The sequence below is a fragment of the Gracilinanus agilis genome, chromosome 1 (assembly GCF_016433145.1).
Source record: "Gracilinanus agilis isolate LMUSP501 chromosome 1, AgileGrace, whole genome shotgun sequence".
Lineage (NCBI taxonomy): Eukaryota > Metazoa > Chordata > Mammalia > Didelphimorphia > Didelphidae > Gracilinanus > Gracilinanus agilis.
In genome coordinates this window covers 221,695,928-221,713,989 of record NC_058130.1, presented here as the reverse complement: position 1 = coordinate 221,713,989, position 18,062 = coordinate 221,695,928, and the positions used below count along the sequence as shown (strand labels likewise).

Genomic DNA, 18,062 nt, shown 5'->3' with positions numbered 1-18,062 from the left:
GAAAGATTTTAAAACCAAGCAAGAGTTAGAGAAAATTACAAAATGTAAAATAAATGATTTTGATTATATCAAACTACAAAGCCTTTGTACAAACAAAAACAATGTAGCCAAAATCAGAAGGGAAACAACAAATTGGGAAAAAATCTTTATAAGGAAAAACTTTGACAGGGGTCTAGTTACTCAAATATACAAGGAGTTAAATCAATTGTATAAAAAATCAAGCCATTCCCCAATTGATAAATGGGCAAGGGATATGAATAGGCAATTTTCAGATAAAGAAATCAAAACTATCATTTAGCACATGAAAAAGTGTTCTAAATCTCTAATAATTAGAGAAATGCAAATCAAAACAACTCTGAGGTATCACCTCAAACCTAGCAGATTGGCTAAAATGACAACAAGGGAGAGTAAAGAATGTTGGAGGGGATGTGGCCAAATTGGGACAGTAATGCATTGTTGGTGGAGTTGTGAACTGATCCAACCATTCTGGCTGACAATTTGGAACTATGCTCAAAGGGCTATAAAAGAATGCCTGCCCTTTGATCCAGCCATACGATTGTTGGGTTTTTACCCCAAAGAGATCATAGATAAACAGACTTGTACGAAAATATTTATAGCTGTGCTTTTTGTGGTGGCAAAAAACTGGAAAATGAGGCTATGCCCTTCAATTGGGGAATAGCTGAACAAATTGTTGTATATGCTGGTGACATAATACTATTGTGCTCAAAGGAATAATAAACTGGATGAATTCCATGTGAACTGGAAAGACCTCCAGGAATTGATGCAGAGTGAAAGGAGCAGAGCCAGAAGGACATTGTACACAGAGACCGATATACTGTGGTAAAATAGAATGTAATGAACTTTTGTATTAGCAGCAATGCAATTACCCAGGACAATTCTGAGGGGTCTTATGGTAAAGAACGCTACCCACAGTCAGAGGAAGGACTGCAGGAGTAGAAGCACAGAGGAAGGGCAACTGCTTTAACACATGGGTTGAGGCGGACATGATTGGGGATGTAGACTCGAAGCTACCACACCAATGCAACTATCAACAATTTAGAAAAAGGTCTTGATCAATGACCCATGTTAAATCCAGTGAAAATGTGCATTGGCTATGGGGGAGGGGTGTCTGCGGTGTGAAGGGGAAGGTGGGAGCATGAATCATGTAACCATGTTAACTTTTCTAAAAAAATAAATATTATTAAATGTTAAAAAAAGGAATTCTCTCCATGTTCTGCAAAGTCCACATAAGGTATTGTGTCATGTAAAGAGTTCTGCACAGATTTTGATGAACAGATTTCTAGTTCTCATTAAATATTGCCATATCACTTTCAAAAGAAGATGAGAGCCCCTGAAGTCATTTCAGGTGTTTGTGTTTTGTTTCTTCAGCTAGGCTTCTTTAGTATGGGGACCATAACATCTTTTTCTTTTTTGTTACTTTTCACAGCACTGAGTAAATTAAAATTATAGAAACTTAGATTTACAATTGAAAAAGACCTGATTTGTCATCTTGTCCCATCCCCTTTTCATTATTGACAAAAGTCTGAGCTCCCTAGAGGTAAAGTGAACTGCCCGGGGTCACACAGGTAGCCATAATTTGAACCAGGGTCTCTCACTCAAAATTCAGTGTTGCTTCCATGGCACACTTCTCCATGGTCCTGGGTTGTGTTCTAACCACTGTTGTGGGGCTGTGACTATAGCGAATTGATGGTTCTAGAGCAGTGATGCGCAAACAATGGCCCACTGGCCAGATGCGGTCCCTGAAATGCTCTATCCTGCCAGCGTGACATTATGCCTAATCTGACAAGTACAATGAGTAGAATACAATACAATGAAACTTGGAAACAGTTGCCTTAGAAACAGACTGACAGATGATCATTTCCTTTCCTTTGGCCCCCTCTTTAAAAAGTTTGTCTGTCACTCTTCTAGAAAATAGGGCTGTAGTTAATCTAGGAAGGTAAGGCAAAATCAAGCTTTTGAGTTCAAAGCCATATATTAAAATCTCCTGTCACTGAAGTTAAGTTTCTTGGATATGTTTTGTATGTTCTAGGTATGTTGCCTGCAACAAGTGGAGAGGCATATATCTATGGGCATGAGATCTCAAAGGAATTTGATCAGATCCGGAAAAGCTTGGGCTTTTGCCCTCAGCATGATATCTTATTTGATTACATGACAGTATATGACCACCTTTACTTCTATGCTCAGGTGAGCCAAAAAGACAGAGTATTATTATTTTTTAATTTAATTTTTAAAAATTATATACTTACTAACCACCACCACCAATAAAAACATTTCACTAAACAAATGCATGAAAAATTTTATGCAAAACTACAAACTTCATATTGTTTGCAATTTGTATAAAATATGTAAATTGTATATGTGTGCTAATATAAATATCCTCTACTTTGAGTTCTCTTTGATTTGTTTTACTTGGATATTTTTTCCTCTTGATTTTGTGACTTTTCTTTTTAATGTAATCATAGGATGCATTATTATTCTCTTTTCATCTCTTTATGTGTTTTCCTTATATTCTTTATATTTCCAGTATTTGTCATTTCTAATATCATAATACAATTCATTACCAAGTATCATAATCTATTCAACCACTTCTCCTTTTATTTTGTTTGTGTTGTTTCCATTTATTTTGTCATTACCAACAAATATTCCATGAATATTTTCATACATGTATAAGTTTTTACCCTCTCAATAATACCATTATGGCCAGACCTATTGGATCCCTAGGTAAATGAGCATGAATAGCTTTACAGCTTTTAATGCATATTTCCATCTTCTTTTCTTAAAAAAAAATTTCAAATTTGCTCTCACAATGTAATATTAGGCCTCTTTATCTGTTTATAAAGGGGGAAGGTTGGACTGAATATTCAAATGGGTAGTTGCCAGGAAATGAATATATATCAATTCCAAATGATCTTTTTAGCAATTTATTTATAAAATATAGGAAGAGAGGGAAAGTAGAGAAATGAAAAGAGGGCAGAGTAAGAGATCTAACTTAATGAGCTAGACTATGTGTTACTCCCACAGGGCTCCAGAGGCCCCAGCCAGAGAGCCTGAAGGATAACAAGGGTTTTAACTACGAGGCTTCCTCCCAATCAAGGGGCCCCTCCAGAGGCTAGTACCTCCAGGGGAGCTAAAGAAGGGAGTCTGCCTTTTTTCATTCACCCACATGTAGTTCTATAGAGAAAAATAAAGCAGCCCAAGGTCCTTAGCCATAGCTCCTCCAGGTCCAGTTCAAAGTCAAAGAGCCACAGGGCCCTGGAAATTCTTGGAATTTATCAAGACCATTCCTTTCATCACTTCCTGTGCCTTCCTCCTATTTTATGTTTACCAATCACAACAAAGGCTTTGCTTAGGATTGCCCAGTCAATTCTAATTAGTTACCCACTCTTATACATGTGGGTCACAGACCTCCCCCACTTGAGAATTAAGTGGGGTGTTTACACTTTTGGTGATTAAATCTAAAAATAGGCAGGGTAGGATTAATCCCATCTTCACACATTAAATTTTATAATCTTACCTGTCCAGTTAACTTATATTACCAGGGCCATATTTAGCTAGTTTGATCCTTAGGCAGCAGACACAATTTGTTACCTTTACCATATTCTTTTCAAAACCAATTCTTTCCAGCTTGGTGATAGCCTTGACACTTTTATTCCAATGCTACAATCCCTTAGAAATGCAGGATTACCTCTGTAGTCCGATGAGTGTTAAAATAAGACTTTCACAGAATATTTATACATTCCAAACCATTGCTGTCCCATCAGAAACTATGTTTTGGGTTATGTGTATACTCAGGCTTAGATCTACTACTAACCTCATGCAGGTATGTGGTAGCTTTCCAGATAGCTATCATTTTTAATTTATCAAAGCTTCTTTTAATCTCCTTAATTTCTTTCTTTTTATTTTTTGGTTAGATTTATATTGTTCTGAGAAGGGAAAATTAAAGTTCTCTGTTACTATTATTTTGTTAAATATTTCCATCCATATCCCATTTAGTTTTTCCTTTAAAAATCTGGGTGCTATAATACTTAATGCATACAGTTCTAATAACTGATGATGCTTCATTATCCATAGTAATGCCCTTCCCCCACCCAAACACCATATCCTTTTCATTCCTTTCAGTTATAGCCATTTTAGCCCCAACTCTGTCAGACATGACATCTACCCTTGCCTTCTCTGTTGAGACATATAGTATGTTCTGTTCCAACCCCTCACCTTCATTCTATGTGTGCCTCTCATTTTCAGTACATTTCTTGTAAATGACACATTTTCAGGTCCCGGTTTTTGGTCTGTAATGCAAAAGATGCAAGAGAGGTTTTGCTCTTGCAGGGGGCCAACTGAAAACTTCTGGCAGTTAGAAGCCTTAGAATTCTGAGAGAAAGTTCAGTTGGTCCCTGAAGCTTGAACAGAGCAGAAGGATCAACCAGAGCTCTATTTTGGCTTTGGTTTGCTTTGGCCTGTGCCTTGTCTTTGGACAATTTGAACCTAGCTAATTTGTCTGGACCTCTCCCTGACCTTTTCCATATTATTTCCCTGTTTCCCTGCCTGTTTTCCCTGGGGCTCTGGGAGGCAGGGTGACTTCTGGGTTTTTAGTGAAAAAACTTTGTGGGTTTAGTTTTTCCCAATAGGCAAGTAGGACATCCTTGAATGCAAACTATCCCTTTAGTATACCCTCTACCTTAAAAGCAGCCAAATCTTCTCAGGCTGAGAGAGCAGGTTCTCTCTCAGTCTAACCCATTCCTGAGACCCCCATCTTGAGTTTCTCCCTAGTAGCTGTCAGAAACCCCAAACCCCACTTTCCTTCCAGACCAACCCTGAAACATTAATAAAACCTTTGGTTACCTAATCAAACCCTCTGGAGAATCTTTGTGTTGAAGAATTAGGCAAGGGTGAAAGGGAAGGAATAATTCTCTTTTATTTCTTGAGGGAAAGTGGAGGCATCCATCTTGGTAGGAAGTAGTTACCTGAAACTTCCCTCCTGAATCCCTTCAGTTTCATTGACAGGGAGGAGCCTTGTGGTTCCTCTTTGAGGACTTGAGAAACTGACAAGAAAGCCCTCAAGTCAGATTCAAACCATTTCTGACTGGCCCTATTCCTTGTATCTGTAGAAGTATCTTTCCTGCCTGGAAGGATTCAGCCTATTACCCCAGTATCCTCTGTCTCTAGCCTGAGTGTCTAGTCTGTGTTAGCTGCCTTTCCTGAATACCTCACCTGTACCCTTACCATCCTAATACCACCTTGTCCATTCCTCTTTAAACCCAGCCATCCCTTTCGTTCCTCTCCTATTACCTCCATCACCTTTTACCCCTCCATCACTCAGCAAGGGAAGGAGATCACCCCCCGAACTTTAGTGTACCATTTTATCTGTAACAGGTCCTTTCTGCTTTTTTATTTTCTTCCCATAGGTGAATTTCATCCCATTGCACTCAGTGTCATAGTTACTAACTATGCATTTCCATCTACTGTGTTCTTTCTCACTTCTTGTTCCTTCTGCTATTTCCCTTCTTAGATGTCTAATTTCCTTTGACAAATACCTCACCAAATCACACTTTTCCCCAAAAACCCTCCCTTATACTCTCCCTTTGCCCTCTTAATTTCAAATTGGTCCAACTTTACCTTGTCCCTTCCCCCTTCCCTTTTAATTCTTAGTCTATCCATCTTTCATAAAATCCCTTCCTTATCCCCATAGCCATGCCCTTCCACTTCTTGATATGTTTGATTCTAAAAATCCTTCTCTTGTCTTGTCCTAAGAGTCCTTCCCTATCCCAACACCTTACCTTGCCACCTCTTGATATGTTTTCCATTCCCCAATCCCTCCCTTATCCCATCCCTTTTTTCTTCCTAATTCCCTGTACATTAAGAACATTTTTACCCTTCTAATTGTGTATGTTGTTTTCTCTTTATCCCAGGTTTCATGAGAGTAAGGTTCTGGTAATAATAGCACTCCATCCTCTCTTTCCCTTCTTTGCGGTAGTTCTCCCTCTTATTACTCATTCATATGAGAGAGCCATTTCACCTTACCTCCTCCTGGTCTATTCCTCTACCATTTTGACTCATTCCATTTACATTCACTTTAACTTTGAGTCTTTCATCCATATATGGCCCTTCAAAAAACCCAGGTAATGATGCCATTCTCAGGGGTCATAGATGACATTTTCTCATATAGTAATAAACAAGTTACCTTTGTATGTTTCTTATCGATTATATTTTTTACTGAGTTATGGGTTTTTCCCTAGGAATAGTTGAAACTTTTAGTTTGTTGAATGTCCATTTTTTAACCTCTTATTATGCTCATCTTTGCTGGATATGTTATTCTTGGTTGTAATCCCAGTTCTTTGGCTCTATGAAATACTGTGTTCCATATTCTGCATCCTTTTAATGTTGTGGCTGCTAAGTTTTTTGTTATTCTGACTACAGCTCCACAATATTTAAATTGATTTTTTCTTGGTTTTTTTTTTTAATTTTCTCCTTAACTTGGGAGCTGTGAACTTAGTAATGATATTCTTGTATATTTTCATCTTAGGGACTCTCTGAGGTGGTGATCAATGGATTCTTTCAATTTCTACTTTACCCTCTAATTCTAGAATTTCTTTCTTTTTTTTCTTTCTTTTTTACACCTTTACCTTCCATCTTGGAGTCAGTACTATGTATTGGCTCCAAGGCAGAAGAGTGGTAAGGGCTAGGCAATGGAGGTTAAGTGATTTGCCCAGGGTCACACAGTTAGGAAGTGTCTGAGAATATTTTTGAACCTAGAACCTCCTGTCTCTAGGTCCGGCTCTCAATCCACTGAGCTACCCAGCTGCCCCCTAATTCTAGAATTTCTGGGCAGTTTTCCTTGATGATTTCTTGGAGTTTCTAAACTTTTTTTATTGTAACTTTCCAGGAGTTCAACTATTCATATATTATCTTTTCTTGATCTGTTTTCTAGATCAGCCATTTTTGTGATAATAGTTCATATTCTCTTCTTTTATTTAATTCTTTTTATTTTACTTTATTATTTCTTGTAGTTTTAGGAAATCATTAACTTCACCTTGTTCATTTCTAGTTTTTAATAGATTATTTTCTTTCATGAATCTCTGGATCTCTTTTTCCAGATGATTTGAATGATCTTTCTTTCATAATTATCTTGATTTTCTTGAATTGTTCTCATTTTTTCTAATTTTTCCTTCACCTCTCTCATTTGGTTTTTGAGGTCTTTTCAAAGCTCTCCCAAAAGCTCTTTTTGAGTTTGTGGACATTTATTATATTTCTTTGTTGTTTTTTAAATAAGTTTTTTTTACTTCACTTCCCTCTGAGTTGGAGCCAAGGCCTTCTCTGTCCCCATAATAGCTATCAATAGTTGGGTTCTTCCTCTTCTGCTTGGTCATTTTTATTTATTTAAAAAATTTTAGTGGCCAGGGTTCTTTTTGTGCTGGAGTGTGTTACCTTGGGTGTCAGGATATTTTTTTGTGTTTGTTTCTGCTTGGGTCTTATTTAGTATTCCAGTTTTTATTCAGGGTTTCCTGGGTCCCCTTCAAGCCCCAGTCCATGATTGACCTTGGGTGTCCTGACCAAAACTTGAGGGTAGTTCTACCATAACTACATGGTCTGCAAACAGACAGTTCACTTCCTCCTGTGGCAGCAGCCAGGGACTCCACTCTCCTGGGAGTGACAGTGATGACAGATGACAGGGGCTCCAGTCCCTTACTAGCCACACTCACTAGTGCATGCTTCTTCCTCACTCCTCCTCTCTTACTGTCATGGGATAGAGCAGATTTTCTAGCCCACATTCCTTGGACTCCCCAACCCCAAAGTCCCTTGTTTTTTAACAGTGAGGTTTGAGTTCCTGACCTTAGGGGCTGGTGTCTGTAGACTCTGTGGTGTACACTTCTTTAGTTCCCAACTGTGGGCCAGCAGAGGTCTATGGAGCCAAGGCCACAATAGAGGATTCCAGTGGTATCCTTGGGGATGTATGCTAGCTCCGGGACCCAGAAAACAAAGTGAAGTTGCCAATCTTGCCCCTAAAGTTTAACATGTAGATTCCACTCTGTTTGCTCTGTTCCTGCCCTCAGGGCCTATGGTGGTGGGACTGAGGTCAGGGAAATTAGATACCTTCCTCCATCATTTTCCCAGGCTGCTCAGCTTTATTTCTGATTACTGCCTTTTTATGCCATTTTTGGGTTTGATTCTGTAGAGTTTTTTGTTGTTTGTGGGGAAGTATTAGGAAGACATGAAGTTTCTTGTCTCTCTCCACCATCTTAATCTTGCCTTTTCAGTATTCTTTTTCTTTTTTGTTTTTACTTCAGTTCATCTAGTAGGATTGATATAGCCATGGAATTCTCTGATCTAAAATAAACTTTTTGAAGAACTCTGAGATAGTGAGGTTGAGGGTGGAGGGGACTTTTTAAATCAATATGGTTAATTAGAAGTATTTATAGGCAGGGTAGATTATTAGGAGGAGCTGGACACCCCATTTAAGTTTCCCCTTTCTCTTTTTTTAAGATCAAAGGAATGCCTAGGAAGAAATGCCATCAGAAAATAATTGATATTTTGAAAATGGTGAACTTGGAAGAAAAGCAGAATGAATTCTCAAAAACACTGAGTGGAGGAATGAAGCGCAAGCTCTCTATTAGCATTGCACTCATCGGAGATTCCAAGGTAAAGAAAGTGGATCTGATGCATCCCGGCTGCTGCTTGACTTGAAAAAATCAGCTAATACTAACATAAATCATAAAAAAGAAGCCAACCAAGGTGGTCTTAGTGGGGAAATATTTTAATGGTATGAGTGATATAAGGTAGAAAAATGAGTACAAAGCATTCTCAAGGGGGATCCCAAGAATATTAAGAAGCTTATCCCTGTGTTGTAGCACCAGTACTAATGTGATGGTGCTGTACTTCTGGTCCGTAGGTAGTTATTCTGGATGAGCCAACATCTGGCATGGACCCCATCTCCAGGAGGGCCACCTGGAATCTCATTGAGGAGTTTAAAAAGGACCGTACCATCTTGCTGACCACTCACTACATGGATGAAGCTGATATGCTTGGTGATCGCATTGCCATCATGGCCAATGGAACTTTACAGTGCTGTGGTTCTTCACTCTTCCTCAAAAACAAATATGGTCTCTACAATTTTGTTTGTCTAATGCTTCCTTCATATTACTGTCATTCTTAGAAATATCTTTTATTACATATCTCATATACATAGAAATTTTCTATTACATCAAACTTCCCTCCCTAATTTTCAAGGTCCTCTAATCTAGCCTCATCCTTCCTTCTTATATAACAATAACTCACTCCTCCAACATTTTATCCATTCTATGAGAAATCATTTACCAGTGTACAAACATTCACCCTATAAGAGATGTCCCAATAGGCAGAGATCACCTGCTAAGGAGAATTCTCTTTGTTCCTAAAAATGTTCACTTATATATAATGGTAATATAAAAACAGAAGACAAAATTCCACAACAAAGTAAAAAAATGTATATAGGTTAAGTTGAGAGGTTTTTTATTTGCCCTAGAAAGTAGCATAGTATAAGTACTTGGATTCAGGAAGACTTGGGTTTATATCCTTCTGATATCTGTCTGCTGAATGTCACTGGGCAAGTCTTTCTACCTTTCTGAGCCCTTCTCAGCTGCAAAATAAAAGGGTTGGACCAAATGGCTTCTAAGGACACATCCACCTCTAAATCCTATGATTATGAAATATTATTTCCTGTGTTACAAATAAAAATATCTGGGCCATCACCCTGAGTTGAAGATCCAACTTAAATTGTGTTCTCACCACACCCAACTTACAGCAAAGATCTTATTTAGATGTAGAACAATCTGTTTATGGGCTTTTGACAGTTAATTAACACGTGATCATTAAAACCAAATGTACAAAATAGACTACTAAAATTTAGAACTATTTGTTAAGAGAGTTAATAAATTCCAATAAAGAGTATAAGACAAGTAGTCCCCATTTTTCCTTGTCTTTTTGGTGATTTAGCACCAAATAAGACTTCTTAATTGGACATTAGAAGGCTTTACAAAAGTCAGGGCCTCATTTAAATGCCCCAACCTCAAGAATATGTGGTTTGTAGAATGTCATAAGCACTATTCATCACTGCAGTATAGAAGTAACAATAATAGTAAATATGAAAATGAATCTGATCAAGACACATTTTTTGTTTATCTCTAATTGATGCTATAAATAATAGACTGATATAATCATACTTAACTCACTATACTGACTCTGAGAAGAGACTTAAAAATAAACCAGAGGCACCTATCTAGACTATAAACTTTGAAGGACCTGTAAATATAAATCCTTCACAAAAGAAAATACCATCTTGTCCTTACAATAAATTCCTAATTTCTACAACTGACTTAATGATTGTTTCTATTATCTTTATCAGAAATCACAATACAATCAAGCTGTATGCTTACATTCCATCAAAAATTGATAACAACTTCTTAATATTACTGGTAGCTATAATATTCTAATATTCCATACTATCTATCTTTTCTACTACTATGGTTAATATTATATTATTATAGTTGATATCTTATACACAGTTAATTTACTAACTGGGTCTAACTCCTTCTAAAATCATAGTGGTAATTATCTACATAAAGGTTTATATGTAATCAATTGGTTTATAATAGATGATATAAAAACATTAAGTGCAATTTCATTTTTTCATCTGTGTGCTCCAGAAAGTATCTTACAGAAACAAATCAATTTTCTTTTTAATTGCTTCCTTTAAGAATTACCCTTTAATCTTGTCAAAGGAAGAGATGAAATATAGTAATTGGGTGGAACAGGAAGACGTTCCCACTCCTTGGTCAGCATCAGGAGGACACTTTCTAATGATCCTAGTCTTTGGGAATTAAGATCTTTCTCTGAAATTAAGCTTTTAATTGAAGGAAGATTAATTCAGAATTTGATTCAAGTGATAACAAGAACACTATTAAAATAATTTCCCTTTCCCATTTCCTTTCCCTTTTCCTTCTTTTTCTATTCCTTCTTGTTTCCCTTATCTCTTCTCTCTCTTTCTTCTCCTTTCCTTTCCTAACTGGATCTCCCTATCTTATTGAGGCTGGAAGTACAGTGGTCACTATAGGAAGAATCATAATAATAATCTGCATATAGAAGGTTTCACTGGCTCTTGTTTTTTGACCCGAGTTGATCTATCTTTCCTTAGGAAGGCTGGTCATCCTCTGCTCCTCTAAGTTCACCATATTGATACCAGAATTATTGCCTTTAGTCCTAATTTAGCTCAGAACTCAGAAGTCAAAACTCTTGAACTCAAATTATCAGCCTTAGTATTTTTCAGGGAATAGAGATTACAAGCGTATGTTAGCACACCGGGCCCATAGTATTATTTCTTAATATTTTATAACAACTAAAGCCCTAATGTTACATGTTTCCGCACACTCCAAGCTTCCCCTCCCCCTCCCTTACCCAACATTCACCTTCTCTTCCAGCCAAGTAGATCTTTTCATATTCCGACCTCCTGGCAATCACTTATTGTTATGCTCCCTTGGAAAACATTTTGTTTCTAAATTAATTGATTAAGTTATTGGTGAAGGAGAAAAAATTTAGAAACAAAGGCAGATTTATACCTCATTCTCCTTGGCTAGAAAACATCAACCCTCTAACATAGTGAATTTTTCTCAAAATTAAAGAATTATTTTTCCTACCTAATTTTCATCTTAATCATAACATCTAGGTGTTGGATTTCCTATCAGGAATCTTCTTCTTCTGTTTAGTCTACTCATGCAAATCCTTTACCTAAATTTAGGCATTTTCATCCAGTTCTTAGCAAGAAATGGAAGATAAGACTGACTAACAATATTTAAATGGTTAAGGGATTAAAAAAAATTCAACCAAGCAATTAAAACTGACAATTTAAGCACTTTAAGTCATATCAAACGCTTTTCTCACAACCACCCTATAACATAAATAATATATCATCTCATTTCATACCTGAGAAATTTGAGGTTCCAAGAGGTAAAATGACTTGCTCATACAACCTAAGTGGTGCAGTGAGAATTGAAATCCATATCTCCTGACTCTAATTTGTAGTTCCTTTCCACAACACTACAGTCTATCAGGTGCTAACCCAACTCAAATGATAAGTAGGTCAAGAATGGTCTATTACAGTGATGGGCAACCTTTGGAGCTTGGTGTGTCAAAATTCACCAAAAAACCCAGCATAACTCAGGTGGTGTGTCACTTTGAGGAAAAAAACCATAATTTCATGATATTTATAGTTTAAATAATAAAAATATACAATTGTAATATACAACTGTATTTAATAAATAAGAATAGGTAAATTAATATAGGTAGAATTGTCACCTGTAGTGCACAGAATGTCTACACTATACCACAGCAGATGTTTCATCCTCGGCATGTGGACTCAGACTTCTCTGTATGCGCCCGTATGCAGCCATGTGTGATAGAAAATGGTTACGTGTGTCAATGCTGACATGCATGTCATAGGTTTGCCATCACCGGTCTATTAAGAACAGTGGAGGCAACTAGGTGACTCAATGGATAGAGAGCCAGCCTGGAGATTCAAGTCCCTGGGTCCTAGCTATGTGACCCTGGGCAAGTTACTTGGCCCCAGATGCCTAGCCCTTATTGCTCTTCTGCATTGGAACCTATACTTACTATCTAAGACAGAAGGTAAGGGATTTTTATGAAAAAAAAAAAAGTGGAACACAAAACTATTTAATTTCTTCTTAAAAATATTTTTTTCAGGTGCTGGATACCACATGATCATAGTGAAGGACTCTAATTGTGATGCAGCTAAAATCTTTGAAATTATTCAAGAGTATATACCAAATGCCAATTTAGAGAGCAATACTGGAGCTGAATTATCTTTTATCCTACCCAAAGAGAGTACAGACAGGTATGAATCCTGAGGGTGCTGGATTTATGATTTTTGATAGCTCATATTCATATTTTTTCTTGGATTTCTCAAGCCGGGCAGATGGACCTTCTGAGAATCTGAGAATCCTGTCACTATTGGAATGTAAATATACATATTAGAAAAATTTGCTTGTATTGCCTTATAACAGCATAGGAACAGGATCACAAATCTTCCCCTTATCTCTAGCTCACAAACTGTTTAGCTAATTATCTGGAGTAATGTGAAAAAAGTAGATATTACTCATGTAATAACTCTCAAAGAGAGTTGTATTTGTTACCAAACTTGGGGGGAAATGTCAACCTAGTGACATATCTTGTATGCAGAAACAATGGAATACATAATTGGTATATCTTTTCTGAATACATTTATTTCCTTCCTAGTATGTCTAGGCTCTTACCTTCTCTTTAAACTACCATGCTTGTACATAACATTTGTGATCTCAAATTAGGTTTGGCTAATGAAAGAACATACAGAAATTCTGAGTGAATGTGATTTCACAGAATCCCTTGAACTTGAGATAACTATTCTAAGGGAAAGCCCTGAGTATTATACTCTGAGAGTTCATCCAGGATAACCATTTTGCTAGTGCAGCAGAGATCCATTGGAGAGTAAAAAGAAATATCTTCAGTCTTCCAGTGGGCACCTTTGATTTAGGTTGAAACAGCTGCTATAAAATATCTATTTTACTATGTAAAATACATTGTTGGACAGTCGGTATATATAAAGAGAGAGAAACAGAGACAGAGAGACAAAGAGAGAGAGAGGGAAATTGAGTATTGTGTTTAGTTGCTACTATGACTATGCAAGTGTGAGAAGTTTGGTATTTTGGGGGGTAATAAACATTATTTTTAAATATTAAGTTACAATTTCTTTCCCTTCCTCCAGCCCTTTCCTCATCTTTTGAGAAGGCAAGCAGTTACATATAACCATTATATATGTTAAGTATTATAAAATATATTTCTATATTAGGCATATCATAAAAAAATAAAGGAAGAAAAATAAAGTGAAAAATATACCTCAATCAGCATTCAGAGTTGATCATTTCTGTCTCTCTGGATAGCACTTTTCAGCACTAGTCCTTTGGAATTATCTTGTCTCACTGTATTAATCAGAGAGAATAACTAAATCTTTTATAGTTGATCATCATTATAATATGGCTGATGTGTATACTGTTCTCCTGGTTCTGTTCTCTTTGCATCAGTTCATATGTCTTCCCAGGTTTTCCAAAACTATCATCATTTTTATATCACAATAGCATTCCATCACAATCATATGCCACAACTTGTTCAGCTGTTCCCCAATTGATGGGTGTCCCCTCAATTTTCAGTACTTTGGCACCACAAAAAGAGCTGGCATAATTACTTTTGTACATATAGGTTCTTTTCCTTTTCCTTTGATCTCTTTGAGATTAGTTATTGTCTTTTGTACTTAGAGAGGTCCAAAATGAAATCTTGGTGTCAAAGTCAATATATAGTGTGTCTGATTTTGACTGATCAAACCAATATGAACTCGGGCCTCCACCACATCTTTGGCACAAATACTCTATATAAACAGTTGGAGTAGAGATATCTAAAGTTACACATCTGATGTTTCTTTTGAACTACTACAATTCTGCTTTGCTTATAGAGAATAGCTCCTTCTTCAGTGTATACACACCATGCTAGATGATTCTGTGCCAGTGAATCCCCTTACTCACAATTTATAGCAAAGTTCTTCAGTGTGTCCTTGTATCACTTTTTCTGACCTTGTGAGCACTTGCCTTATATGTGAACTTTATAAAAAAGCCTTTCAAGGAAATGTGCATTTGACATGTGAACAATGTAGTCAGCTCATCAGAATTGCACTCTGTTGTGGAATTTTAATGTTTGACAGTTCAATTCAAGAAAGTACCTCAGCATCTTGTACCTTTACTTGCCAGATGATCTTCAGAATATTGGTAAACCAATTCAAATGGAAATTATTTAATTTTCTGGTATGACACTGGTATAATATCCAGGAAACATTGTGTTAAGGTATCTCTTTAGTTTGGGGGAGGGATAGCATAATATTCATATAACTAGGCTAGATTGCTTTTTCTTTTTTTTAAACATTTAATAATATTTATTTTTTAGAAAAGTTAACATGGATACATGGTTCATGCTTTTACTTTCCCCTTCACCCCCGACCTTCCCCCCACCCCCATAGCCGATGCACATTTCCACTGGTTTTAACATGGGTCATTGATCAAGATCTATTTCCAAATTGTTGATAGTTGCATTGGTGTGGTAATTTCGAATCCACATCCCCAATCATGTCCGCCTCAACCCATGTGTTCAAGTGGTTGTTTTTCTTCTGTGTTTCCACATCTGCAGTCCTCCCTCTGAATGTGGGTAGGGTTCTTTTCCATAAATCCCTCAGAATTGTCCTGGGTAATTGCATTGCTGCTAGTACAGAAGTCCATTACATTCTATTTTACCACAGTGTATTAGTCTCTGTGTACAATGATCTTCTGGCTCTGCTCCTTTCGCTCTGCATCAACTCCTGGAGGTCTTTCCAGTTCACATGGAATTCCTCCAGTTTATTATTCCTTTGAGCACAATAGTATTCCATCACCAGCATATACCACAATTTGTTCAGCCATTCCCCAATTGAAGGGCTTACCTTCATTTTCCAGTTTTTTGCCACCACAAAAAGCACAGCTATAAATATTTTCATACAAGTGTGTTTATCTATGTTCTCTTTGGGGTACAAACCCAACAATGGTATGGCTGGATCAAAGCGCAGGCATTCTTTTAAAGCTCTTTGGGCATAGTTCCAAATTGTCAGCCAGAATGGTTAGATCAGTTCACAACTCCACCAGCAATGCATTAATGTCCCAATTTTGCCACATCCCCTCCAACATTCATTACTCTCTCCTGCTATCATTTTAGCCAATCTGCTAGGTTTGAGGTGATACCTCAGAGTTGTTTTGATTTGCATTTCTCTAATTATTAGCGATTTAGAACAATTTCTCATGTGCTTATTGATACTTTTGATTTCTTTATCTGAAAATTGCCTATTCATGTCTCTTGCCCATTTATCAATTGGGGAATTGCTTGATTTTTTTATACAATTGGTTTAACTCCTTGTATATTTGAGTAATTAGACCCCTTTTAGAGTTTTTTGTTATAAAGATTTTTTCCCAATTTGTTGTTTCCCTTCTAATTTTGGTTGCATTGTTCTTGTTTGTACAAAAGCTTTTTAATTTAGTATAACCAATCATCCCATTCACATTCAGAGTAATAATTATCAGTTGTGTATTCCCCAACATTTTGGTATCCTTTCTTAGTTCTACCCCTTCTTCTTAGGCTATTTCCTTTTAAGCCAGTGATTTGTTTTAAACCAGTAACCCTTGTCCCCTCCCTTGATTTACTACCCTTTCTACCCCCTCCCTTGTTATTCCCCTCTTTTTATTTTTAAGGCCTAATGAATTCCCTCTCCCTTCTCCTCCCCTCCCTTTTTTGATCTTCCCACTCCCCTGCTCCCCTTGGTTTATCCCTTCTGACTTTTTCAGTAGGGTTAGATAGAGTTCTATATCTCAATGGATATAGCTACTCTTCCCTCTCAGGGTTAATTCCACTGAGAGTAAGGTTTAAATATTACCTCTTAATGCTCTCTTCCTCTCCTTCTTATAATAGTATTCATCTCCTCCCCTTCCCATGCTCTCTTTGTGTGTAATAGAATATCCTATTTTTCTTATTCATTCAAGTTTCTCTTAGTGTTCTCTACTATTCACCCCACTTTTTCCCACCCAACCCCTTATCATCTTAGACCATTTAGTACTCCAACCTCTCTCTGTGAATAATTCTTCTAATTATCATAATAGTGGATACTATAATAGTGAATAGAGTTCACTACACAGAATTACACATAACATTTTTCCATATAGGAATACAAATAATTAGATCTTATTGAAGCCCTTAAAGAGGCAAATTTTAAAAATACGAGTTTTCTTTCTTTCCCCTCTGTTTCTTATTTACCTTTTTATGTTTCTCTTGATTTTTGTGGTTGGATATCGAACTTTCCATTTAGTCCTGGTATTTTCTGTGCAAATACTTGGAAATATTCTATCTTGTTGAATGCCCATACTTTCCCCTGGAAGTATATAGTCAGTGTTGGAAGCTCTTGAATTTGGCTATTATTGTCTTTTCAGGGTCTAGTATCTAGAGGGTGATCTTTGGATCCTTTCAATGTCTATATTGCCCTCTTTTTGTAGAACTTAAGGGCAATTTTGCTGAATAATTCCCTTTATTATGGAGTTCAAATTTCTATTAATTTCTGCTTTTTCAGGAAGACCAATGATTCTCAAATTTTCTCTTCTATAAAAAAAATGTACCCTTGTGATACCATGTATTACTCTCCATTCTATTTTCCCCTGTTTAGTTTCTGACTATCATATCCCCCAATTTTCCCTCTTTTCTGTTGGCCCCACCCCCCTTCTCTTATCCTTTTTCCTTCTTACTTTCCGGTAGGGTAAGATTGATTTCTATACTCAATTGATTTTATATGTTCTTCTCTCATTGAATCATTTCTGATGAGTGTAAGGTTCATATGGTCCCTACTCAACCTCCCCCATCTTCCCCTCCACTGTAAGCTTGTAAATGGCTCTTTAACTGCAATTATTTACCCCATTCAAATTTTACTGTTTCCTTCTCCCAATGCAAACTTCTTAGGAATTACAAGAATCACTAGTCAAGATGGTAGAGTAGAAGCAAGGAAGCTTGCAACCACCATGAGAATCCTTTCCAACCAATCTTGAAATAACATCACAAAACGAATACAGTAGTGAAAGAATCAACAAGGAGACACAGAGTGATACAACTTTCAAGAAGGGAAAAATCTAAAAGATGAGCAAAGAACATTTGGGCCACCGGGGTGAGAGGGGAGCACTGACAGTAGGAGGTTCTGAATCTGAGCTCAAGCCAACATCCAGATCCTGGCACCCTGCCTGGGAAAATAGAGGGAATAAAGGTGTAAACCAACACATACCCTGTGGAATTCCAAGCAAACCTGCAGTGAAGTCTGGAGTTCTAGCCCAGGGCAGTCTGTGCTGAAGCAATCTGATCCATGTGGGTTCAGAGTAAAGCCAGGAGTCCCAGTCTGGACCTGTTGAGAGGACATAGAT

The 18,062-nt window shown here is 37.0% G+C and overlaps 1 protein-coding gene across 1 annotated transcript in view; it reads left to right on the top strand.

Moving 5' to 3' along the window:
• LOC123249930 (phospholipid-transporting ATPase ABCA3-like) overlaps window positions 1-18,062 on the top strand; it is a 306,282-nt gene that overhangs the window by 130,128 nt on the left and 158,092 nt on the right. Inside the window, exons 12-15 of the mRNA XM_044679017.1 lie at window positions 2,051-2,205; window positions 8,500-8,655; window positions 8,906-9,116; window positions 12,748-12,898. Coding sequence (XP_044534952.1) covers window positions 2,051-2,205; window positions 8,500-8,655; window positions 8,906-9,116; window positions 12,748-12,898 — 673 coding nt within the window. The remainder of the gene's footprint in view (window positions 1-2,050; window positions 2,206-8,499; window positions 8,656-8,905; window positions 9,117-12,747; window positions 12,899-18,062) is intronic.